This window comes from Leptomonas pyrrhocoris, assembly GCF_001293395.1.
Source record: "Leptomonas pyrrhocoris isolate H10 chromosome Unknown, whole genome shotgun sequence".
In the NCBI taxonomy this organism is placed as follows: domain Eukaryota; phylum Euglenozoa; class Kinetoplastea; order Trypanosomatida; family Trypanosomatidae; genus Leptomonas; species Leptomonas pyrrhocoris.
Window position 1 is genome coordinate 301,681 of NW_015438365.1, and position 24,639 is coordinate 326,319.

At 55.2% G+C, this 24,639-nt stretch overlaps 9 protein-coding genes across 13 annotated transcripts; all 9 read left to right on the top strand.

The window, feature by feature from the left end:
- Window positions 1-361: 361 nt before the first annotated feature.
- Window positions 362-4,098, top strand: ABB37_05014 (hypothetical protein; the record flags this gene model as incomplete). The annotated part of the gene is made up of 1 exon (XM_015802893.1): window positions 362-4,098. Exon 1 carries the CDS (start codon window positions 1,888-1,890, stop codon window positions 4,096-4,098), a length of 2,211 nt encoding a protein of 736 aa, XP_015658409.1. The 5' UTR covers window positions 362-1,887.
- A 1,087-nt stretch (window positions 4,099-5,185) lies between these two features.
- On the top strand, window positions 5,186-6,119 carry ABB37_05015 (hypothetical protein; the record flags this gene model as incomplete). 3 transcript variants are annotated; one of them, XM_015802894.1, is made up of 1 exon in its annotated part: window positions 5,186-6,119. In XM_015802894.1, exon 1 carries the CDS (start codon window positions 5,532-5,534, stop codon window positions 6,117-6,119), a length of 588 nt encoding a protein of 195 aa, XP_015658410.1. In that variant the 5' UTR covers window positions 5,186-5,531. The 3 variants fall into 3 exon arrangements, with proteins under 3 accessions (XP_015658410.1, XP_015658411.1, XP_015658412.1); XM_015802895.1 differs by having other exon boundaries at window positions 5,258-6,119; XM_015802896.1 differs by having other exon boundaries at window positions 5,262-6,119.
- A 751-nt stretch (window positions 6,120-6,870) lies between these two features.
- ABB37_05016 (putative 40S ribosomal protein S10) lies at window positions 6,871-7,407 on the top strand (the record flags this gene model as incomplete). Its single annotated transcript, XM_015802897.1, has 1 exon — window positions 6,871-7,407. The coding sequence occupies exon 1, from the start codon at window positions 6,883-6,885 to the stop codon at window positions 7,405-7,407; it is 525 nt and encodes a 174-aa protein (XP_015658413.1). The 5' UTR covers window positions 6,871-6,882.
- Window positions 7,408-7,901: 494 nt separating this feature from the next.
- Window positions 7,902-8,439, top strand: ABB37_05017 (putative 40S ribosomal protein S10; the record flags this gene model as incomplete). The annotated part of the gene is made up of 1 exon (XM_015802898.1): window positions 7,902-8,439. Exon 1 carries the CDS (start codon window positions 7,915-7,917, stop codon window positions 8,437-8,439), a length of 525 nt encoding a protein of 174 aa, XP_015658414.1. The 5' UTR covers window positions 7,902-7,914.
- Window positions 8,440-9,005: 566 nt separating this feature from the next.
- On the top strand, window positions 9,006-13,193 carry ABB37_05018 (hypothetical protein; the record flags this gene model as incomplete). 2 transcript variants are annotated; one of them, XM_015802899.1, is made up of 1 exon in its annotated part: window positions 9,006-13,193. In XM_015802899.1, the coding sequence occupies exon 1, from the start codon at window positions 9,318-9,320 to the stop codon at window positions 13,191-13,193; it is 3,876 nt and encodes a 1,291-aa protein (XP_015658415.1). In that variant the 5' UTR covers window positions 9,006-9,317. The 2 variants fall into 2 exon arrangements, with proteins under 2 accessions (XP_015658415.1, XP_015658416.1); XM_015802900.1 differs by having other exon boundaries at window positions 9,010-13,193.
- An 822-nt stretch (window positions 13,194-14,015) lies between these two features.
- Window positions 14,016-19,157, top strand: ABB37_05019 (hypothetical protein; the record flags this gene model as incomplete). The annotated part of the gene is made up of 1 exon (XM_015802901.1): window positions 14,016-19,157. Exon 1 carries the CDS (start codon window positions 14,103-14,105, stop codon window positions 19,155-19,157), a length of 5,055 nt encoding a protein of 1,684 aa, XP_015658417.1. The 5' UTR covers window positions 14,016-14,102.
- Window positions 19,158-19,494: 337 nt separating this feature from the next.
- ABB37_05020 (hypothetical protein) lies at window positions 19,495-20,475 on the top strand (the record flags this gene model as incomplete). 2 transcript variants are annotated; one of them, XM_015802902.1, is made up of 1 exon in its annotated part: window positions 19,495-20,475. In XM_015802902.1, the coding sequence occupies exon 1, from the start codon at window positions 19,834-19,836 to the stop codon at window positions 20,473-20,475; it is 642 nt and encodes a 213-aa protein (XP_015658418.1). In that variant the 5' UTR covers window positions 19,495-19,833. The 2 variants fall into 2 exon arrangements, with proteins under 2 accessions (XP_015658418.1, XP_015658419.1); XM_015802903.1 differs by having other exon boundaries at window positions 19,501-20,475.
- Window positions 20,476-21,405: 930 nt separating this feature from the next.
- On the top strand, window positions 21,406-21,705 carry ABB37_05021 (hypothetical protein; the record flags this gene model as incomplete). Its single annotated transcript, XM_015802904.1, has 1 exon — window positions 21,406-21,705. The coding sequence occupies one exon, from the start codon at window positions 21,406-21,408 to the stop codon at window positions 21,703-21,705; it is 300 nt and encodes a 99-aa protein (XP_015658420.1).
- Window positions 21,706-22,485: 780 nt separating this feature from the next.
- Window positions 22,486-24,340, top strand: ABB37_05022 (putative mitochondrial hypothetical protein; the record flags this gene model as incomplete). The annotated part of the gene is made up of 1 exon (XM_015802905.1): window positions 22,486-24,340. The coding sequence occupies exon 1, from the start codon at window positions 22,685-22,687 to the stop codon at window positions 24,338-24,340; it is 1,656 nt and encodes a 551-aa protein (XP_015658421.1). The 5' UTR covers window positions 22,486-22,684.
- Between the last annotated feature and the right edge of the window lie 299 nt (window positions 24,341-24,639).

A 24,639-nucleotide genomic window follows, 5' to 3' on the forward strand; every position in this document is an offset into this window, starting at 1 on the left:
GGCATCTGGGGGCCTTTGGGTGAACCACCCTCCCCCCTCTCCTTTGGCGTTTGTCAAATCGAACAGGGAAAGATAAACCCACAAAGCACGTGTGTTTGTTTCAGTGCAGTGTGATGTGGAGTGGTTGTCCAGCCAACTTGTCATCGCCCCATCGATTGCTGCTCCGCCTTTTCCCCATCTTTGATGCTCCGTGATGCCGCAAGAGTAGAATTCGGTGGTGGATTTCTCCTCGCCCGCCAGCCTTCTCGCCAAGGTGCAACACGTTCTACTGCTCTACCTCTCTCTTCGCTTCCCATCGACTTGGCCACGCCATTCTTTTTCGTTAATGAGCATCTCTCCCTCAAAAAAACAAAACAACAAAAGGAACAGGAGGACACTCCTCTTCGGAGTTGTGTAAAGCAAAGGGAAAGCATAATATCACCAGTGAGCGCGCTAAACGCTGAGCTGTGCATATCTCTTTTTCACGGACTTTGTTTTCTTATTCAGTGAGGTGTTGCAGGCACCAGCAGGGAGCGTTGAAGCAGGCGGAGTGGGGAGTCACTACATTAATCCCTCGTAATCCTGATTTCAGGATTGCGCCGCTGCGCTTCATTCCCGCATTATTATTATTGTTATTACTATTTTCCTCTCATCTCTTTCCCTTTGAGGCACACTGCGCATTCATTAAACATTTGCACATTTAATTACCTTCTGTCCTTTTTTTCTTCTGAAGAACATTTATACACACCTTTTCTAATTAAGCCCCTTCTTTGTCCCTTTCTCCCCCCACTCACAATACCGCCACCGCTCCTCTACCCTTTTTTTCTCTTCTGTTTACATAATCGCCTGGCTGCGCTGCGTGCTGCAATATAAAAGGAAAATCCTTTTCTTGTTATCATTACCTGTTGTGCGTGTGGCTGTGGAACGTGTCATCCGCCTTCTCGATTTCCTGGTAATACAGGGCGAATCTGAAAGGAAACAACACGGAGTTTTTTCCCCAAATCCAATACCGTACAGTTTTATCCCCAGCAATTGTACACTTCGGCCTTCCTTTTGTCTTTGCACTTGTGCCTGAGAGTTCCTGTTGAAACAGCGCCGCTTCACATAACTTGACAGGAGCCTCTGTTTTTCTGTTTGTGTGTGTGTGTGTCATCGTGTATTTTTGTATTTGGTTGTAGATCTCGATTTGTTTATATCTTTCCCCTTTTAATTAAACGGGCTTTATTTTCTCTTTCTTTTGCTTCTTCTTTTTTTTTCCCACGTTGTGACGCACATCGAACTTCAACAAACAAAAGTTTTTTCTTTCTTTCCCTCTCTCTCTCACACAAGCGCACCCTCTTTTCTGGCAATAAGCAACTGGCGCATACATCACGTTAACACGTAAGTCGTTCGTCTACATACGGGATGCTGGTACTTACAGGACTAATTTGACACTTTCCTTTCGTAGTCGGGCACTTGGACCGGTGTGGAAGAGTTAGAACGAAAGAGAAAAAAAGAGGAATCTTTTCTACGTTTTTGCGGCGGATTCCATTCGGTTTGCTTTTGTTGTTGTTGTTTAAGGATAGGTGTACATACGACTAGCGTGACACAGGCCTCAAAGCATCACACACACAATAATTCTTCTTCCTTATCTTCTGGCTACTGTCAAGGTCATACGCATAGCTCCGTATCATTTTAGCGTCTATTTTTGCCACCTTTTTTTTTCCTTTACTTCACTGTAACTTATACATCTATGACGTTTCCTACAGGCTTACGTTCGTTAAAATATATATTTTACTTGTTTTACTGCTGATTGTTTTTTGTTCTAGCCCTCTGTTTCTTCGCACTTCTCGGACAAGGAAAGATCCTTATAATATATATAAGTATTTACATGTGAGTGACGATCACCATTTAGCACCTCGCGTCAACATGCCTCCAAACGCAAAGCGCGTGCTCTCCCGAAGGATGGCCAGCCCGATAACGTACGGAACCTTCCTCCTGCGTGTCAGCCTCGCCGTCGTCATCGTCCTGTCCGCCGTTGCCATCATGATCTATGTCGTTGCCGCAGGAGTTGACCAGGTGTACCGGCTGCGCAACCAGCACAACATTTATTACGCCCCCAGCAACGACCCAACCGGCTCTACACAGCTTCTGCTGCTGCCTCAGTTTGACGCGACGGTGGGGCTGGTCACGGCGTGCGTAAGCCATAGCTGCTTTGCACGTGCTGGGCGCAGTGGAGTTCAAGATCTAATTGCCGCCACATTGGGCAATCAATCTTTCACAGCTGGCGATGCAGCAAACCTTCGAAAACGGCTGGAGTCTGAGTTCATGTTTGGCTACGATAGTGGTGCACACTGTGGTGTTCCGTACACCAAGCTACAGCGCCTTTCTGGGTTTGGGTACGCTGCTTACGTGCTTAGTTTAGTCTTCTTTATTGGGTTGTTCATCTCAAGTCTTCTGTTGTGTCAGCTTGTCGGTGATACCGACGTGCTGGCTGGTACGCCGTCGTTAGACAAGGACTCCAACGCCATCAACGTGGAGGATATGGGCATTACGGGAGTATATTTGATGTACAAGCTGAGGCGATATCTGAGCCACGAAGGGCCTTTGCTCGCTACGGTGATGGCGCTGAGCGGGCTTGCCTTTGTGTTTAGTATCTGTGGCATGGGTGTAACGCTCGCCGCTGAGTTGTCGTCGTCCAAGTGCGGCGTCTCTGTCTGCACCTCCTTCGAGTCGAGTATGAGGAACTTTTTTTCGGAGTTGGCGCGCCTCAACATTGCCGTCTCCGCACCCCGCACGTACTCGTGTCGCACTGGTGCGTCGTTGGCGCTGTCTCTTGTTGGTTTTATACTAGGTCTGCTGTGCTTTTGCGTCGCGTGCCTTCTCGCTGGGTGGTACCGCTGCACTCACAGGCGGAAAGAGTTACTGGACCTGCGCGACCACCTTTTTCGTTTAGCGGACGTGCAGGGGCAAATTGACACCGTCGTCGGCGGTGACACGCCGTTTCCGCTTGCCCTGTCTCGACAGGTCTCCCGCGTCGTCAGCGGCGGCTCCGCTGCGGCTTCACTCGGCGGCAGAGAGAGCGGTGTGGAGCGCGACGCCAACGGAAACCTCACCGCCCACCACCGCGGGGCGTCGACTGTGTCGGTCGGCACCCGAAAGTCGAACTCTGGCATTTTCGGCCTCGTCGAGTTCGATCGCCGTCACGCGCGAAGCGTGGGTGCGCTCATTGAGCTCTACCGTGCATTGAAGCTGTTCGTGACCACCGAGGAGCGGGCGCGTCAGGGTTTGATGGCACAGGAGAGGCTGGAGTTTTATAGTGCGTTGGCGATGCGGGAGGCGATGTGGTACAACGAGGAGCTATGCGTGCTGCACGAGTTCACGCTGAACTGGTTTGTCGGCCCCCCGCTGGATCTGTCGGTGCTGGAGACAGAGGAGCGGCAACGCATCATGGAGGAGTTCAGCGCGTCTGTGAGCGACTTTTTGACGAACATCGCGGGCGGCTTCGATGACCCCGCGGAGCCCGTGCTGTCATGGGAACGGGGCGGTCCGCTGTCCACTGCGGCGACGGCACGGTGGTCGCAGCAGGTCGCCCGCTGGCAGCGCATTCAGGCGAAGACGGCGCCGCTGATCTTACAAAGCGCCTCCTACGCTAGAGTCGACACCCCGCAACCCCCATCACGGTTGCAAAAAACCAAATCAGCGTTAAAATTGGCTCCTGTCTCTTCATTGGACACCGATCGTTGGCTCACCATCTTGGACAAGCTCCGCTTTACTACTTACGATGACGGCGCCTTTATCACGCGCAGCGCATCTCCCTTTCTTACGCACCGCGACACGAGTACGTTAGGCAACTTCGACGACGTCAGCAGCTTCTCCTCCAACACCTTCTCCGACCCTTCTTTTGCGCGGGCTCACCACGACGACTTCATTCCCCCAGACAACGTACGAGCGCATTTAGTGAAGGCCGCCCACACGACGAGGACGCTGCCACGACCGCCACCACGTCTGCGGGCACTGCCGCCATCGGAAGATGAGAAACGGCCAGCCATCGTGAAAGGCGGCACAGGACGGCAGCTGCACTCCGGTACGAATGGAGGTGTCGGTAACGGCAGCAGCAGTCGTCGTCCTGGTGGATGATGACCATCGCCACATGCACCATCTCCCGCTTCAACATGTATTTTGCACGGGTAATATGTATATATATATATAGAGAGAGAGAGAGAGAGAGCGAAACTCCTCGCCGGTTCGTCCATGTCTCCAACGTTGCCACGGCACGTTTGCTGAGCAAAGCCGCCATTAAATTCTGTTTGCAATGTGCTACGTCTGCACTCCCCCGCTAATTCCTAAGTTGGTCAGCGTAGTCACATCCGATCGCGACGAACCGCCGAGCATGAATGCTACGTCAACGTCACAGTTCCCAACGGGGAGGGGTCATGCGGCTTCTCAAGTCCAATGCTGTGGAACAGTCTATTGCGAATAAAACGAGTAGGTTACCACTTTTCGTTATCTTTTTTTTTTGCCATTTAAAAGAAGAAGAAAAGATTTGACCAACCTTTTTGTTACGCTTTCTTTTGTTCTTTGCTTTCTCTGGATTCGTTGCCGGTTTCACAGCGTACGTGCGTATTTCGATGCAGCACACTTTAGTTCGCTTTTTCCTTCACTCTTGAACGTTACTTCGCGTCTTGTACTTGTAACCACTAATCCTCCCATATTGTTTTCCTTTCTCGTTTTCTGAGACAGTTCTTCGGACATTTCGCGGTCCCTACGTGCGGTGATACCTGCCATTTTCTTTTGATTGGCGTTGTATCGACTCCAATCAAAACAGAAAAGCCACTGCGGGATGCTTCATATCAAGTAAAGCTGATCGTATGTGCTTCGAAACAAGGAACGGAAAGTCCTAAAAAGGATCCACATTCGTGCTCCTCACAGCTTGTGCAGCAATGCTGGCATGAAGTTGATGGTAAGGGGATAACTGAAAAAGTATGTACATTTTCGAAACTATTCTGTGTGCTGCGGGGCAGAGGGATAAACCGACGAAAAAGTCGGTCCTCCGTCGCTGCTTTGTCTCTCATTGTCTTTCGATCGTCAGCAAAGAATTCATGCCACTTATCGACATGTTCTTCCTCGTTTTTTTTCTTTAAAAACCACTTCTTTACTCCTTTCTTTTCCGCTTACTGCTTTGTGCCCTCTGCGCCTCCGTCTCGACGTTCGCCTTGCCGTGTTCGGTGCTTTTACTCGCCAAAACAAAATTGGGAACGTCTATTTTTCTGTCTTTTGTGCTCCACTATCTCACGTCAGCAAGCACGCATTGATTCACGTTTCCTTTCACCTGGTTCGTCTTATTTCGATCGATTGTGACCTTGTCGAGTGCAGCACTGCCCCTCACCGCTTTTCTTTTCTTCGCATACATTGTTATTATTATTATTACTTTTCGTCTTTGTTTCTCCTGTTCGTCGCAGTTGGTGTAGGTCAAACCACTTACACTTCGGTGCACACGCTCCGTCCTTACTGCCGCCCGTCTTCCGCCTCTTAGTGCGCTACAATAACTTGAAAAAAAGTAAAACCAAAAGATGTCGTCCAAAAGTGTAGACGTTTTCAACGTCTCCACAAACCGCCTGCGTGCCGCGAGCTTCCAAGATGAGGAGGAGCGGCAGAACGCCGAGTACGCCGAGCGCCACAACCTGCAGGCGCTCTTCGCCGAGTTCGCCACCCAGCTGCGGGAGAAGGACCCCAAGACGGAACAGGAGGCGGAGCGGGTGCTGCTGGACCTCCTTTCTCACCGCAAGGCAGAGCGCGACCGTGCGGCGCTGCGTCTGCACTTCCACGCGTCCTTTGAGGTGAACCTGGACAATGGACGGAAGGTGCTGAAGCTCACCACAGGACCAGAGACGAGCACGCTGCATATCGTGCAGAAGACCCGCGCTGTTGCCGTGGACGACAACTTTACCGTGTCGATGGAGCAGGCCGAGGAGCTGACGGAACTGTTTTACGAGCTCGGCCGCTTTGCGGTGGAGTCCGCCAAGGGGGAGCAGATCGGCTTTATTAGTATTGATGACCGCGACGTGTACCTGCTCGCCGGTGGGAAGGACTGCTCGGATGTCGGCGATGAGCTATTCAATATGGCGCTTCTGATGAAGACGTCCTCTGGCAATAATTGAAAATCGATTTGAAACAAAGAAAAAGAGAGACAGAGACAAGCGCAACAGCAGAGAAAAGGGGGAAGAAATCTATTTTCTGCCCTCAGGCCTGTTTTGGAGAGTCGCTGCGTGTCTATGAGACGTGTGTGTTGTGGGTTGTCTCTTACTCCTTTAGCGCTTCTGTCTCTCAGCTGTATTTTGCCGTGGAAATGGGCTATCCCTCTAGATTTCTGCACTCCTATGCTAGTTGAAATCATACTCGTTTTACTACTCTACCAAAAAAAAAAAAAATGAATGAAGTGCTTCTGATAGAAATTGTGTCTGAGAGGTACACCAGCAACGGTAGGCGCGTGTTTGAGCTTGACATGACGGTAGCCCCGCTGGGATTATTAGAATCTCAATCAGTCGGTTTTTAGTGTTTGTAACTGCTATTTGTGTTATGCACCGCTGCGGTGGAGCACAAAGGCAGAACATAACTAGAAAAGTACATGAGCTCTGTCATGGCACGCTTCATTCGCAGAGGCAGACAACCGTGATGCGAGTTTCTGTCTACAGTCGAGCGTGTATTTTACTGTGAAGTTTAGCCAATACTGCTCCGCATGTGATGTGTGTAGACGACCAAACCGATGCCTTGCATAACCGACCTCTACCTCTTTCCTATTACAATTATCCCCTCTTTCCCTTTGTTGTTGTTGTTGTTTGCGCTCTTACCACTCTTATTGCATTTGCACCACACCTTCTGTTTTTTAAACTCTATCCTTCCAAAAAAAAAAGCCGTTTCAAAATGTCGACTTACGTTCCCAAGCCTTCCCGTGACAACGTGTACCGCTTCTTCTTCACGGAGGGCGTGATCGCGTGCAAGAAGGACCGCATGGGTACCTGGACGGGTACCCTTGGCGGCAACACCTTCACGGTGCCGTGCATCCAGGTGATGCAGCTGATGCGCTCCCTTAAGAGCCGCAGCCTGATCAAGGAGCAGTACGCGTGGCGCCACTACTACTGGACGCTGAACGACGAGGGTATTGCGTACATGCGCAGCTACCTGCACCTTGCTCCGTCCGCTGTGCCCAACACGCAGAAGCCGAGCACGGTGAACTTCGAGAAGGTGACGGAAGGCCGTGGACGCGGTCGTGGGCGCGGGGAGGGCCGTGGCCGCGGACGTGGTGAGGGCCGTGGTCGTGGTCGCGGTGAGGGCCGCGGTCGCGGTCGTGGCCGTGGCTTCGGTGGTGAGCGCACGAACTACCGCGCCGCCGCCGCCGCTGCCCCTGAGGGTGGTGCGGAGGCTGCCCCCGCCCCGGCTGCCGAGTAGAAGCATGCTGCAGTGCTCTACGGTTCACTCGCAGGTGAACGTGCAGTAACACGCGTCGGTAAGTGATTCGGTTGAACGTAGTTTTTTTTTTTACTTTTTTGATTTCTCTTCTTTCTCTCTCAAAGATTCAGAAAAGCTTCTGGGTACTTCAAACACACCTTACCAAACACAGGGAAACGAGTTCTTCCGAATGTGAGACACCTCTGCGGCTCTGTGGCCGACACGCTCTTGTCGTTCAGTTCCACTGTAATCTAAGAAGGTGCTGCATTAACGGACCCACAAACTGCTGAAAAGTTGAAAGTAAGCGATCTGAACGCGCGTACCTGCACAGACTCTTCGAATCAACTGACACGTGTCAGGGTGACGGGGGCTTTCATGTTACGCATTCACCGCCGGTTTCGGTGTTTCACATTCCCTTTGTTCTCCGCACGTACCTCTATTTCCTTCCGCCCCTTCTTCCATCCCGCCCTTTCTTGTTGCATATTACCTTGCGTAGTTATTTGGAAAATGTCGACTTACGTTCCCAAGCCTTCCCGTGACAACGTGTACCGCTTCTTCTTCACGGAGGGCGTGATCGCGTGCAAGAAGGACCGCATGGGTACCTGGACGGGTACCCTTGGCGGCAACACCTTCACGGTGCCGTGCATCCAGGTGATGCAGCTGATGCGCTCCCTTAAGAGCCGCAGCCTGATCAAGGAGCAGTACGCGTGGCGCCACTACTACTGGACGCTGAACGACGAGGGTATTGCGTACATGCGCAGCTACCTGCACCTTGCTCCGTCCGCTGTGCCCAACACGCAGAAGCCGAGCACGGTGAACTTCGAGAAGGTGACGGAAGGCCGTGGACGCGGTCGTGGGCGCGGGGAGGGCCGTGGCCGCGGACGTGGTGAGGGCCGTGGTCGTGGTCGCGGTGAGGGCCGCGGTCGCGGTCGTGGCCGTGGCTTCGGTGGTGAGCGCACGAACTACCGCGCCGCCGCCGCCGCTGCCCCTGAGGGTGGTGCGGAGGCTGCCCCCGCCCCGGCTGCTGAGTAAGCGACAAGTACGCGATCGTACATTTAAAATGCGAGAGGACCGTCTTCCAATAACAATGTAGGACGTACGAGGTAACATTGTTTTCAGCAGATTTTCGTTTTGATTTGAAAAAAGAATCTAAAAAAAAGATGAACGAAACTGGCAATCGATAATGTGCGTTCTGTTCTTTTGACGTTCTAGAGAGCATGTGACGGGCAGCAAATACGCAGGCTGCAGTGGATACCATTGTTGACCGAGTTGTCAAGTGCGCTGAAATCCTTGCCGTCTTCGTCGTTCTATTGCGCATTTCTTTGTCTCCTTCCGATAGTCGTGACGTTTATCGGTGTCTTATTGTGTCCCCTTGTTTTTCAAACAATGAGTGTCAAGCCGTGCACATTGATGGCAAGCGCTGCGTGGTTCGTCGTCATCGTGCGTGCCTGTGCCGCTCTCTTCCTTGCGCATTTCCCTTCATTTTCTCGCCTTACTTTCCACTTTTTCACGACGTTGTGTCGTACGCTGACTCTCCCCCATACCTTTGTTCCCGCTGCGTTCCCATGCTAAATGACTCGTTTTGAGGATTGGAAAAAAGAAAGATCAGAGAAGCAGGCACATCTCGTGCAAGTAGACCTACACAGTTTAACGCTAACGTGGGCCCTGAATAGTGCTGTTGGCGTGTATCTTTAATAGAAGAATTTAGAGCAGCTGAACTGCATTTCTGTGGAAAAGAAAGCCAATCGGTGTTGTTTTGAACACACAGCCGCTAATTTCCCCCTTGAAGTCCAAACGCCGACGTGCGGTGTTCACTTCCACCCCGTACAACGAAAACCGGTCTGTTGTCCTTCGTGAAATTCTCGCTGCCCTTTTGGCTTTTGTTGTTGTTGCTGTTGTTGGCATTCACCATGCGTACGAGCGTGCAGTGGTCCGAAACGGCCGACGCCGTTGGCGGCATTCGGCCTCCCATCAACAGCGTATGCTATTGCCCTTCGGGCGATTACGTGGTAGCGTCCTGCGGCGTGCGCGTGCTTGTCTACGCGGCCTCAACCGGCACCCTTCTTCACTCGCTGAAGGGTCACCAGAACACGGTGTACTGCGTGGACTACAGCTCCGATGGCAAGCGCTTTGCGAGCGGTGGCGCGGACCGCACCGTCATTGTCTGGACCAACAAAGGCGAAGGCATCGTCAAGTATCAGCACAAGGACTCCATCCAGGCGCTGGCGCACAATCCCACCTCGTCGCAACTGGTTTCAGTCTCGGGCATCGACTGGGGCATCTGGGAACCGGACCAGCCGAAGGTGTCCAAGTACGCGCTGCCGTCCAAAGGCCTCAGTGCGGCGTGGACGCCGAACGGCAAGATGCTGGCGATCGGCATGCTCGACGGGACGATTTTGCTCCTCGAACGCGGACTCGAGGAGAAGGTGCGCCTTCGACGCCCCGCCCCGGTGTGGGCGCTGGGTTTCAGCCCGCTGCGAGAAAACGGTGTCGACGTGCTCGCCGTCGGCTCGTGGGATCACCGGCTGTCCTTCTACAACCTCGCCGGTGCCCCGGTGGGCAAGGAGCGGGAGCTGAACTTTGACCCCTGCAGCCTTTCCTTCTTCAACAACGGCAAGTACATTCTCATCAGCGGGAGTGATCACAAGGTTACCCTCTTCACCGGCGATGGCAACCGTCTGATCGACGTGGCGGACGCCGACGACTGGATTTGGACGGCCCGGCAGCGACCGCGGCAGCAGCAGATCTGCTGCGGCACCAACGATGGCACCATCAGCAGCATCAACATCGCCGTCACCACGGTGCACGCCATCTACAATGACCAGTACGTGTTCCGCAAGAACATGACCAGTGTCGTGGTGCACCAGCTCTCCCTCGATCGCAAAATGACGATTCCGTGCAACGAGTACGTGCGCAAGCTCGCCACCTTCCGCGACCGCCTCGCCGTGCAGTTCCAGGAGCGCATCGTTGTGTTTGAGTTTTTCTACGACGACGAGCGAACGATGCGCTACCAAGACATCGCGCAAGTCCGGCGCCGTCTGGAGTGCTCGCTGCTGTCCGTCACGACGAATGCGTTGATCACTTGCAATGACAAGCGCATTACCATGTACGACTTCCAGGGCAACAAGCGGCGTGAGTGGGCGATGGAGAGCGCGGTGCAATTTATCAAGGTTTCCGGCGGGATGGAGGGGCGCGAGATTTTACTGGTGGGGCTGAGCGGTGGGCAGGTCATGAAGGTCTTTGTCGACAACCCCTTCCCGACCCTCCTGCACAAGGTCGATCAGCCGGTGAAGAGCGCGGACCTGAACAGTGCCCGCGACCGTCTCGCCGTGATCGACAACGCGAACAAGTTACACGTGCTGCGGCTGGGAAAGAAGAACGAGCTGCTCTTCACGGAGGAGAACGTGACGGCGGTGGCGTGGAACATCGACATTGCGGATATCATCGCCTTCACCTGTGGGAACAACACGTTGAACGTCAAGACCGGCACCTTGCCCGCCTATCAGCAGGTGGTCCGTGGCATCGTTGTTGGCTTCAAGGCGAACCACATCTTCAATCTTCACTACGCGAATATAATGACGCTCGATGTCCCGCACTCGCACGCGCTGTACAAGTACGTAGAGCAGAAGGAGTTGGACCGCGCCTACGAGGTGGCCTGCCTCGGTGTGACGGATGGCGACTGGAAGATGCTGGGCCTGCACGCGATGCGCGATCTTCGGCTGGACATCGCCCGCAAGTCTTTCACCCACATCCAAGACGCGAAGCTGGTGGAGCTGCTGAAGACGTTAGAGCTGCGTCGCAGCCACTCCACGGCCTCTCCGCTGTCCTCTCCCACCGGGGGTGCGGCGGTCGTGCCGGCAGCGGCACCTACGGGTGGGGAGGACGCCAGGAAGACCACCGCCGAAGATGAGAGTGCGAGGGAAACGGACGACGGCCTGCTTTACGGCAGCATCCTCGCCTTCCAGGGCAAGTACCAGGATGCTGCTAGGCAGTTTATCAAGTTCGGCAGCGAGCTGAAGGCGATGGAGATGTACTGTGACCTGAAAATGTGGGACGATGCGAAGAAGATCTGCAGTGATGAGAAGATGCTGAAGGACTTGATTCGGCAGCAGGCCCGCTGGGCTGAGGACTCGCAGAACTTCATCGAGGCGGCGTCCTTGTACGAGAGCTGCGGCGACTACGCCAAGGCGATTGGGATGATGGGACAGGCCGGACAGGTGGACAAGCTCATGAAGATGTGCCGCGCCTTGCCCAAGTCAGAGGTGACGCTCATCACCGAGTGCGCGAACTACTTCCGTCAGCACGACGCCATCCCCTACGCAATTGAGGCCTACGAGCGCGTGCAGGACCACGGTGCACTCGTGCACATTTACGTCGCGCGTGGCAACTGGCGAGACGCCTTCACGATGCTCGAGAAGGCGCCGTCACTGGCGCGTGACGTGTACGTGCCGTGGGCGAGTTGGTTGGCCGACAACGACAAGTTCGACGAAGCAATGGAGGCGTTTCGCGCGGCGAAGTGGCCGAAGGAGGCGACGCGGCTGATGGAGACGCTGGCGACGAACAGCGTCACGTGTCGCAAGTTCGGTGACGCTGCCTTCTACTACGTCCACTTGGCCGAGGAGTACGGTCAGTTCGAGGACGATGAGCACCCCACCGATGCCGAAAAGGCTGCACGTATTCGCCGCAGCAACGAGTGCGTGCGCCGCGGCGACATCTACTATGCATTTCAGAACGTTTACGCCCACACGACGCAGCCGCTGCCGTACAACGAGCTGAGTCTCTTTCGCACGTCGAAGTACCTGCTGGGCATGTGCGCCGGCTCTGCGATTCCGATGAATGTTGGGAAGGCGGCCATTCTGTACACCTTGTCGCGCATAGCGAACCGCCTCGAGATGGTGCGCACCGCACGTACAGTCTTTGAGAAGCTGCAGAGCGTCATTCTGCCGGTTTCCATGATGGAGCAAGTCGACGTGGAGACGTTGATTGTGCGCAGCAAGCCCGTGAAGGACCGTGAGGAGCTGCTCGATTACTGCTTCCGCTGCAACCAGGTCGTCCCCCAGCTCACCATTGCCGGCGACCGCTGTCCAAACTGCTTTCACCCCTGCGTGCGCTCCTTTGTGAACTTCGAGTGTCTGCCGTTGGTGGAGTTCATACTGGACAACGACGTGTCAGACGAGGAGGCGGAGCGGATTATCGTGTCGGGTGTCGGCCGCCGCCGCTCAGCTGACGACGAACCCAACAACAAGGGGAACACGGACAGTCCGACGGCGGCAGCGAAGCAGCCAAAAGCGAAGGAGTGGACGTCGGACACGGGAGCCAACGTCATCAACTTCGAGGCGGACAACATCGACTACGAGATTGACAAGCAACTGCATGCGATGGGACGCTCTAAGGCCGCGGCGAACAAAGGCGACGACCCGTTCTTCACGCAGCTGCAGTACGTCATGCGGCCTGGACGAACCAACGGCGTGTATCAGCCGTACGTGGCGACGGCGGACATACTGAAGGGCTTCCGGCGCGATGAAGTCTTCATTGTGCGTCCCCGCTACGGAACGTTGCCGGTGCCGAACCGCTACTACCGCCTCATGCGCCCCGATGTAAGCATCTTGCTCTGCGAGGGGTGCCAGCACTTTTTCGTCTCTGCGGACTACGAGGTGGAGTGCATGAAAGGCAGCGGATGCCCCCTGTGCCGCTACCGCCCCGGGAAGCAGGTGAGCCGTTCCATGAAACAAATCATGTTTGACATGGAGGCCCAAGCCGCCGCCTCAGCGGCTCCTCCGTTGTAAAAGGCAGCATCGAGTCTTCTCTTACTACTGGTTTCTTTTTCAGGTGTTAATTTGAAGTGTAAAATAGAAGCTGCCACGTTCGCCCCCCCCCCCGAAACCGCGAAAGGCAGTTCTGGCAGGGTGGTGTCTGGATGTTGTTTTTTGTGAGGGGTGTTTTCTCCTTCTCATTTTTTTCTTTCGTGGAGAGTTGTGTAGGGAGAAGGTGCATGGCGTGCTGTCGCACGGTCAAACACGGCCCTGATGTATTATCTCGAACTCTTTCTCTCCTCTTGCGTTATCTCTAGAGCGTGGTAAAGTGGACACGAAATTCAGTTTGCTTCTCCTACCTTCTTGTCCGCATTATGTGAATGAACCATCACCCCCTCTTTTGCAGACATACATATTTATATAAGCGAATACAAACACACACACACACACACAACAGAAGAGGAAAGGGTCCGGCTAACTCTTCTTTTGCGAAGCATGGACCATATGTCGTGAGGGTTTGATGGATAACCCTCGTTTAGGGACACACAAACGCAGGCAGATATGTACGTCGTGAACGTTGCTAACGCATTTCGTCGTGGCATCTCGAGAATATACCGTCTCGTGTCGTGAGGAGAGGTGTTGTTTTTTCCTCCCTTTTGCCTCTATGCAGCCTCCAATCGCGCGTCATTTGTGTGTCTTTTTTGCTGTTGTTTTCCACGCAGTCCACATGGTGACGCGCAGCAGCCATCACCTTCGTACGTAGTGAACCCCCTGCTTTTCTCTAAACCTCTCCTTTTTTTTTTGAGAACCGTTGACTCTTGTATATGTAAACGTTTTATCTTTTCTCCTTGCGTAAGAAAGCAGCGTGCGTGTGTACGTACCTGTGTATGTCTGTGGACGAGCTAGGGGCGTAACAGAAATCATAGGTCTTGCCTCATTTCCATGATGCTGCGACAGGGACAACCCGCCAAGCGGTGGGGTGCGTTGTGCTTGCTGGCAGCTTACGTTGTTAGTGTCTCCATACTAGTCGTCTATGCGGCGGGCATCAAAATTACCGTGCCAGAAAAGGACGAAGACTGGCCTTGGAAGCCGCAGCTTGACTTGTTTGTTTCCGATACATTCTTTACCGGCGAGGCGGAGCTGCACGACGCGGATCACTGGCAGGTGCTGTCCCAGGTAGGGGCCCCGCTTCGCATCGCCGCCGACAGCAGTTATGACCTAATGCAGCTACTAGAACTCGTCAGCTTCATGCGCGCTGACGGCAAGGGCACGTGCCCTTTCTACACCACTCCCTATCGCCGGATGTATTACTGGTTTCACCCAGACGAGCTGGCGCTGTTGTACGGCGAGGCGCGCTGGATTGCGCTGCAACGCCTACAGGAGCCGAAAGCGTGGTCGCTGGTGCTGCACGAGACAGTTGGCCCCGCCGTCCGTGCGGCGGAGGGGTTTATCGAGCACTTGAAAACGGCCGATCTTCCGGGGCAGCTTCTTTTACGCTTGCGGGAGAGCAATGGCAACACCCAGACGCTGCACGTACCGTTGGCAGACTTTCGCGTGTCTGTGCGCATCATCTTCGCGGGGCACCCGTTAGAGTACCGCCTGCCGCAACTGACGGTGGACGGGGAGGCGGTGGGGCGACGCCGACACATTCAGCGCTTCCTTCACACCAAGCAAAAGGTCGATGCCCAGGTGGCGGAGTTTGACGCGGCCACCGTGCGAGCGCAGAACAGTCTCCGTGCTTCCTTGATGGAGTTGCAGCGGGAGGAACAGGACGCCTACGACACACACGCCCGATTTAAAGCACGATACCAGCGCTTTTTGTTGGACCGGCAGGCACGCCGTGAAGCGGCGGAAGCGGCGAACGAGACAGAGAGAGCGGACCGGTTGGATGGGAAAGGCGTGGCGGATGCGCGGAAGGGTCCGCTGATGACATCGTCCTTGTTGGAAATCCACGCCGTTGCTGGGCAAGTGCGCACAGCGGAGGAGCGGCGCGGCGTGTCGTGTCGCAAGATCTACGCCGCGTGGGACACGCTTCGCGGCAGCGGGGTGCGCTGGGAGCACGACGGGCGCGCGACACAGCTGCGTCGATTACACGCCCGACACGGGTGCCGAGACGACCTGGCACCTCTTCAGCGTGCGCTCCACGGCAGCCCGTCGGCGGGGGAAGCCGACGAGGACGGCGATGCGACGGTGGCGGAGTTACACCCCACGGCGAGACAGGTGTGGGTGGGGAGTGTGGCGGAGATGATGATGCAGCGGGAGAAGTCGGGTCGACCGCCGACCATTGCGCAGCTTTATGCCGTGCTCTTTGCTGTGTGGAAGGCGGCGGCAGGGGAGGCGACTACTAAAATGGCGAACGAATCGTTTAGCGCGTCTGGCTTTGTCCGTTTCGTGGATCATTTCGTGGAGAGCGGCGATGCGGTGGAGATGGCCGGCGGGTGGCTTCCTCGCTTCGTGCGGGCAGAGCTGCATTACGTCGTCGGCATTCTCGACCTGGTCACATATCAGCATCTCAAAAGCACCGCGACCAGGCAGAGCGCTGACTGTGAAGCCGACGGTGTGGTGCGCGGCGTCGTGCAGCTGTACGAGGCCCTCAGCGCCGGCTCGCACCACGCAGCGGGGGCGCTAGCGACCCTCCGCGAACACGGCATCTTTACGCGCCAGCACACCAAGGCGGCGATGCTGCTGCTGCTGCAGTCGATGCGAGTGGTACCGTCGCACCTGCTGCGGCAGCTGCTGTTGAGCGCGCCTCCTTCGCCGACCGCTCCCTCGAGTGCGCCATCGCCCTTTCCCACGCTCCACCATCGTGCGCTGAATGCGCGCGGCCTCGACGCATCACGGCTGCTGCGCTTCGAGCAGTTCTACGCGGTGGATCACACCATCCGCGAGGTCGACGACCCATTCATGACGCGAGCGGGCATCACGACTCTTGTGGCGGTTTCCAACGAGAACATCCAGTCTACCGACGACGCCCCCGAACTGGAGGACGTCTACCGCGAGGCAGCGATGGAGCGGGAACAGGAGGACTACGAAGGCAGCATCACCGTCCGTCTGAGCCGGCGCGTCCTGAAGGCAAATATGTTGTTTTCTGGCTTTAAAGACACAAAGCTCGACCCGCACGAGGCGCAGTGTGAGTTGCTCGTCGTCCTCCGTCGCCTCGGCTACTTGTGCGACTTGAATGTGTCTTCGCTGCACTCGGCAGACCGGTCGATCAGTGGGCGCCCCAGGTACCTTGAGACGAGGATCGGTGTGCCACTGCCGGACTCGTGCGTCGAACACGATACAGAGCTGTACAGCGTGCTCGGGAACACTCGCCACACGCTGCTGCTCTGCCCGGGCAGCCAAGACGCATTCGGGCACGGACATCCACGCGAGCAGGTGCCGACCTCGGAGACGCTCTTCGCAATGTTGCACCAGGTGTTGCTCTCCCTCAGCTACGTGCACCTCCTCCACACCCACAAGTACGAGCTGAGCCACATGTACGCCGCGCTTTCCGTGGAAATGTCGATACGCCTGCAGCGGTTGCTCGTCAAGCGGCTGGATCAGGTTCGCGAGACGGTAGATCGGTTCGCGAACGTGTTCTCCAAGGTGGAAAATGCCACGCCGCCCGCACCAGTGTCGCCGTACGGGGCGCTGCGCATGTCTGCGGAAGGCACTGGTGCGGACGCGTGGGCAGCTGCCGCCATCATGGAGGACATCGAGAACGGCACGGAAGACTATGGCAAGGAGGTGCCGAAGCAGTCGCCGTCACGGTCGTTGGATGAGCGGGCGCGACGTGCTGTAGAGCGCTGCCGCAGTGTGACGGACTCACCGTTTGTCATCACGGAGTCCCTCCTGCTGCTTGCGCTGAGTCGATGGGCGAAGCGCGGACCTTTGGTGGGCAACGCGGTGGAGGTTAGCGCGGTGGAGCAGCAGCTCTCGGCGTGGACGATGGAGCCGTTTCAGCTTCTGGGCCAGTTGCTGGGCTCGGCCGACGCATCGAACCAAAGAGCGGAACAAAACGAGTCGCGTGGAGGAGGAGAAGTTGTGGAAGAGGCGTTGCGGGACTTGAAGCGGTCGGAACCCCCCAACAGCCCGGCAGACGCCGCGTTGTTGCCGCACAGCCGTGACGCCGGGCGCACACCGGCGCCCTTGGACGTGCACGCGTTGTTTCTCATTTGCCTGTCCGCCATGAAGCGGTGGAAGAGCGACTTTCCCTCTGTGCATTTGCTGGACTCAACGTCCTACTCCGTTCGTCGCACCGATCCATTTGTGATGGCGTCGTTTCTTCTGCACGCCGAGGACGCCACAACGCACGCGCCGTTGATCTCGATCCCGAAGCTGCGCGACCTCGCCGTCGCCGCCTCGCCGCATTTCCTCGGTCAAACCCCGCACTTCCTCCCTTTGGTGGACGACACCGTGGAGTCGTACGCGGCACGGCTGCTGCGCTTTGCGGCACGCCACATCCACGCCCTGGAGCCCACCGTCGAGCTGCTGCGCAGCGGGGACTACGGTGTCGGCTTCACGATGGACAACACCGCGCCTTCTTCGACGGCGGGGCTGCGGCGCCACGGCGTGGTCGACGACGCACCACCGCGCCGCTTTCGTCTGCAGACGCTGCGGCGGGTGAAGCAGCAAACGATCGAGACGGCCGACCTGCAGCCTCTTCTTTACGCTTCAGATGTGCATGACTACTTCAACCAGTCGCGGTGGACGTATATGGGTGTTGCACTGAATGCGGCGTACAACGCACTGCTCTACCCCTTCACGTTTACGACCTCGGAGAGCGTGTTGGACGAGATGGAGAAGCACCTGCAGTTTATTGCACCGGAGGAGCGGGAGGAGGTGTTGCGTGCCTTCGTGATCGAAGGCGAGGGTGGCGACGACAATGGGTTTGAAATCCGGGGGAGGGACTCTAGCGGAGAAAGCACAACGGAAGACTCCGCACAACGTGCGTCAAGCGCGGCAGAACAACAAGCACCTCCGCACGCGCTGTTCATGAACGTTGTTGCTGGCGAAGAGACAACATCGGTGTCCGATTTTGTGGAAGGCTTTGCAAAGAGTATTCCCCTTCGGGAGCACTTCATTGCGTGCCAGCTGTTCAGCTTTACGCTGGAGTCCGGCATGCCGGAGGGGTTCTCGCTGATTCTCTACGAAGCGGCCGACCGCGGCAACCCATTTCTGCGCGATGTGGCGAACTACCTTGCCGACGCCGTCTTCGGCCGGTGGACAGCCAGTGTGTGGACGGAGCACCACCTCAGTGCGCAGTGGCAGCGCGAGAAGAGCGAGCTCGCCATCGACGGATCAATCCTCTCGCTGAACACCCGTTCTCCCTTCGGCTACGCCTCGCTGGAGGGGCGTCAGGAGTTATTTGCGCGACTCAGCCGTTGGAGGGCGGCCACGGCTGCTGCTGCCGCCGCTGCAGCAAACCAGAGTGGCCTGTCCGCGGCGCGTGATCAGCTACTTTGGTGCGCTGGATTCCTGACGCGCAAGGCCTACTACGGCTCTGCGCAGATTTATCCGTTGGGGTACGAGGGCGCTCTCTACCCCGCGGCGGACCTGGCATGCTTGGCGGAGCTGAACCAGCTTGTTGCTTCGCATGGCGGACCCGCCGGTACGAAGGCAAAGTGGAGCAAGACGCAGTGGCGACAGGCGCAGAGGAACGGCACCGACCTGCTGCGCGATTTGGGCGATCGTCTGGCGTACGACTACGGCCTAATTGAGCGGCCCCCGGCGCGTCACTTTGCATTGTCGGAGAACGAGTTCCGCCGCAACGTGTCAAACCGCGACACGGCGACGGAGGCGGTAGACCGCCAGCACGCGCCCCTCAAGCGTTTTATGCGTGTCTCGACGCAGCTTGTGGAGCCGTGGAATCGGCGATCGCGCCAGATCGACGTGGAGTCGTTAGGATACGGCGAGGGTGTCTACTACAACGGTCGTCTGCATCGCGTGAGCGGCTACCGCTGGGGGTCTATGATGCAGTCTTGGTGGCTCTGGGTGCGCCATTTCTTTCCATGATTGTCACGGCGACGGACGACGCGCTGCTTATTCTCGCGGTGCAGTAGTTTTTTCACTTACGCCGCTCGATTTATTTAGTGCTGAAACAAACGACATATACATTCATAATTCATGATCTAGGTTCGCAGAAATGAGCACGAGCAAAACGTGCAGCACGTGCAGATACACTAATTACCGCTACCGACCGCTGTTCTTTTTTTTTCTTCTTTGTTTTCTCTCTTGTTCAAAGTGATTTCATTCGTCTTGCGAGCTTTCTCCCGTAACTGTTGCCTCCCCCCCTTTTTTGTTGACCTGCCAACACGTCTCCCGCTTGCGTCCTCTCTACTTGGTCTTTCCAAGCACAAGCATAACTCTCCGTCAGCACTTTTTAGCTGTTCTTCACAAAACGTTTTTTTTTTCCGAAATAACTGTTGAACTGTGCTTCCATTGCAACCACGCGTCAGCTCTTTTATCGTTTTCTTTTGTATTTTGTTTCCCGTTGACTTGAGCTCCATAGGCACACAAAACACCCCGCTCCATTCATTCACTGGTAATAACCAAAAGAGAACGGCAGTTCATTCCTGAAGGCTGTCAATTCAGTTGACACATCAAAAAAGAAAAAAAGATATATTTCTAGTAGTATCTTTTGTGTTTAGCGGTTTTTTTCCCCTCTTTTCTCTCTCTCTCTCTCTAGCCGATGGCGGACAATCCGGAGAACTTTACCCAGCACTTTCGGGATAGCTGGGACCAAACGGTAGGTGCATGGGTTTCCATCTTCAAGGGTGTCCGCGGTGCGTCGAAGGTGGCCGCGAAAGGCACGAAGGAAACCATCGCGAAAAACTACGAAGACTCGAGAGCGGAGGCCATCATCAACATCAGCAAAGACCTCGTCAAGTCCACCGCACACGGCGGCACTGCCGCTGTTGATTTGATTGTAGACAAGACCAAAGAAGTTACTGGGATGGGTGGGAAGCATAAAAAGGATACGCGCTTGGACGCGGACAAGCACGGTGGGATGGGTTATATCGCCATTGCGCCGCATAAGGTGCTCATCGGTCTTGTGATCTGCGTGGTGGTGGCCCAAACGAGCTACATTGTGTACCTGTACAATCGAGCGCAGACGGTAGATAAGCCGGCGTCGAAGTGGCCGAAACCGGGCAATTTGCGGTCCAAGTCGCCGCAACCGTTCCCGCGGACGCCGTCTCCGCAGCCCGTGGAGGTTGGTGTGAGTGACGATGTTCCTCTCGTGGACGAGGAGGAGGACCGCCGTCTGGCCGCGAGCGAGGCACGTTATCGGAAAGACATGGATATGGAGTCGTTGGACTCCGAAGAGTTCTAGCGGAACGCCGCACACACACGCCACCGAAGGTAGTGATAGGTCTTTTTAATTTCACCAATCTTCACAATAGCATTCTCCTATCTGGAACACACACCCAAAAAGTTTATATTTAGTTTCTTTTTTAAACTTTCTTGAAAGGAAATTTGCGTTGTTGCGGTTGAGTTATCAGTATTTAATATCAAAAGACAAACGTACTCAAAACACGTGATGTCTTTCCTTTTGTTGCGTGACTACGTCAACACCACTGCTCTTCTATACGATTTTTCCCCCCTCTAGTATCACCTCGTGTTTGGATTGGCGTTGCGGCGGTTTCACTGATGCTCGAATGAGTTGTTTAGCACACGTGCATGTCTTCGCCTCATGTTTCTCCTCGTTCTCTTCTGTTGTACCAGAGATCAAGTAACTGTGTGTTTTGGTGCTGCTGTTCGCATCGTGAGAGAAAAGTTGTTAGTTTCCACCTCAACTTGCTGTGGGTGCATTCTGTCGGCGCGAACGGACGTGCCACAGCGATTTTTTCATCGTCTCGTCTTCTCTTTCATTACGCCACTTGTGGCGCAGAAGGTTTTTGACTTTGGTGATTTCAATGGTAGTTTAGCCTTCGCTATATTTTTGGTTTCCCCTCTTTTTCTTTTCCCTCAAAAAATATTTGAAAAAACCGGGGTAGGGGCGTAAAAACCGCTGATCGTAGCTTTCCACTCAGCCTTATCAGTTTCCTGTGTAGTTCCCCCCCCCCCCCTAAGGCTGCTGTCTAATGTGTCTATGATGTGTGCGTGTGTGTTGGGGGTGTGGGGAGATGGGGGGAATTCTTTTCTGCGATGCTGCTGGGACTGTTAACGGTTTTGATTCGTGTCGTTTTCCTTTTCCCTCCATTTCCGCTTCTTTTCATTATTACTTTATTTGTTCGAAGTGTCTACGCCTCTGCTGAGAGGCATGTCGATGCTCCGCCATCGGGACAGAAGGAGTGATCGCCTCTTCTTCTTTCCTGAAGTGTTCGTTCCCGAAAAGTTACTTCTCTGTCCGTTGCGGTGCTCTACTTGCCGCGGTCTTCCTCGTCAACTGTACACCCACATACTGAAGACGAGTCAAAAGTGTGTGCGTGTGTGCGTCCTCATGTTGTCCCGTTTGGATCTTATTTTTTTCTTTTTTTTTCCCGCTCAAACGTCGTCTGTTTCCGATTTTGTAACGCACACGTTGAACTTGGTGACGAGCAGATATTGGGGCGACGAATGATGTTGGGGAAGGTTTCCTCCCTTTGTTTTTCTCGTCCGACGAAGAATCCTCTATGTGCGCAACTGGATGTGTGACTATACTCTCTGAGTAACTTGTACATATGATGTGATACTCTCTTCTGTGTTGTAATTCTCTCCTCTGCTCATCGCTTGTATTGCACAACTCAAAAAGGAAAAAAAATAGCTTTGCTTTCCTACTTTCCTTTTCTATTCTTCGTGGTAACTCTCTTCGCAACCGGTACTAAAAGGTTTTTAAGTTTGACGAGCGTATTCTCCGTCCCTTTCTCTGTGTTTCTCGTTCCTTGCCTCCTCTCCTCTTCCTTTTTTGAGCGTGTGTATGTGACGTTCATCACTGCCGTTTTGCTGAGTACTGTATTATACTTCCTGCTTATCCACCGGCGTTGCATATAAATAAAGAACTTAACTTCCACTGTAATTATGCAGTTCTAATGCATTTGATTCTGAAGAGAGAAGGAAAGAAATACAAATAGCGCGGTACACGATTTCTGAGCTGGATAGTGTCATACGACGCGTTCATCTCATTTCCTGTTGTCTATTCCGGCACGTATTGCCTGTTGTCGACGAACCATTGGCGTCATTTACAATTCCTTTTTTCCTTTTTCTTCACTGCGCTTCGTGCAACAACAAGCTTTCCTGCATAACCTGCGAAGGTGTTGGCGTTGTCGCAAATCGGCACTCGTACCGTTCCCTTCCTTTGTACTGCCTGCCTTTTTCTCATGACTCCTTTTTCTTTTACCTCTGGACCACACGCACGTCATGGAGTCCGCTTTGGTTGCGTCGTTTTCTGTTGCGGAGGAGGCAGCCAAAGCCAAGACAGCGCTTCAGTTGCATCGTCTGCCCTGGTCTCTTCCCCAATTAGGCGGATGAAAGCACATGCGCGGAGCGAAACAACTGAATCGTGTCCATATCCTATTATCTATTCTTAGTAGTAGTAAGAGAACCACAAAGCAAAATCAAAAATGGTTGCGGCGGTGCGCGCGGCTCTTCTGGCACTCGCCGTGGTCATCTGCTATTTGGATCACATAGCCCTTAGGGCAGAGGCGCGCTATGCCATCTCCCAGTCTTCGGTCAGCATCGTGACCGGTATTCTGCCCGAGGCCAAAGTCTTCGCACGCGACCGTCAACGTGCCGGCGAGTGGCACTTCGACTTTACCAGCACCGCTGACGAAGAGATCTTCTTTGAGGCGGAAAACAAAGCGACCCAGCAGTGGCGGGAGTGGAAGCGCCGGGTGCGCTCCTTGCGGGCCTACCGTCAGCAGCAACAGCAGCAGGACGCCACAAACGCCCGAGACGCGGCAGACGACGATAATCCGGCAGGTGACCACACCCGTGGCACCGACCGCCACAGCTCCGCCTTGGCCAACTACTTTACGGAGCGCCAAGTCCAGAAGCGCTTTCAAGCTCGCATCAAGAAGCAAGGCGGCTTCAATACGAGCACCGCAGAGGGCTTGGAGGAGGCGTCGTCGGAAGTGAGGCGCGACATTGCCTCCTTGTGGGACCGGCTACAAGCGGCGGGTGCCAGCAGCGCGCCAACGGATCAGGCTTATTTGGGCCTTGTCGAGCGACACTTTCCCCACACGTACGTCAGAAAATGGGACCACACCGCCGCTGACTCCCCTTTCCCTTCGTTGACGTTGCTGCACACTCCTTTTCTGCTCGAGGCAGAGGTGCTCCCGCACGTTGAGAAGGAAGTGGAGCACCTGCGCGAGTTGTGGCGTCTCCGCCGAGACGCAGCGGTGTCCACGACGGCAGAGGTCGACGCGCAACTCAGCGAGATGGCGGACCTCGTTGAAAGCAGCCGTGCTTGTTGCACCCAAGTCGTTTCTCTAGTGGCCCCGCTAGCAGAGGCAGCGAGTCGGTTGGTCGCCTCCAACCTCGTCGCCACACGCGACGCCATCAGCGCCAACGACGAGGCGACCGAGGCAAAGCGGGCGGAGCTGAAGCAGCTGCACCGGCAGCGGTCCAGTTTACAAAAAGCAAAGCAGGCGCTGGATCGGCACCTCGGCGTGTACACCGGCGTGCTGCGGCGCCACCAGCTTCCCAACGCGGAGGCCGTTCTCTTCGCCCTCGAGCTGCTCGCCAAGCAACGCTTCGGAGACGATGTACAGGGTGTGATAGAGGCCGTGCCCATCCTCAGCACCACCGCCCCCTTCACCGGGCTGCTGGAGGAGGAGTGGACGACGCACGTGCTGCGACCGTTTTGCGTGTGCGTGCTCATCACCGCAGCGTTTCTCTGGATAGCAGAGGAGGTGAAGGAGTGGTGCCTGCGTCGAGTGCAGGCGTCCAAAGCCCGCCTCGTCGCCGGCATCCGCTCTCCGCGTGGAGCCGCGACCACGGGGACTGGACGTTTTCGCAAGCTGTTCCTCCTGGCGTGCCTGTTGGAAGCACTGATGCCTCCGCTGTTGCCGGCGCTCGTTTTCGCAGTGCACCTTCGCAGTGCGGCCGACTGGTCGATGGCCGTCGTGAAGGTCATGCGTCCCAGCCAACGTGTGGTGTGTGTTGTTGCACTTCTTGGTTTGACGGTCCTCAACTATGTGTGTGGCGTGCTGGTGCGGCGCTTGTTTCTTCTTATTGATCCTTCGGTGTACCGCCGCCGCCATGCGAAGATGAAGTGACGCGGCAGACATGCGCTATTGTGTGGGATGCTGTCCATAGGGGTGTACTTCGCGTATTTTTGTGGTTGTGTTTTTCTCTGATTTTCTCCCTGAAGTGGCTTCTCTCGGAGAGCAGCGGTATCGCACACAAAATGCAAAAGTTTTGCATCTTTTGTAAACGTTATCCTTTTTTTTTCCCCTATTTCTCCCCCGAGGTGAACGTTGAGGTGTACGTCACGCCGGCAGCAGCGGCACCTACTCCACCGGCAACGGATCACCATGGCTTTCATTTCTCAGGTGTTTTTTTCCCCAAGCATGGT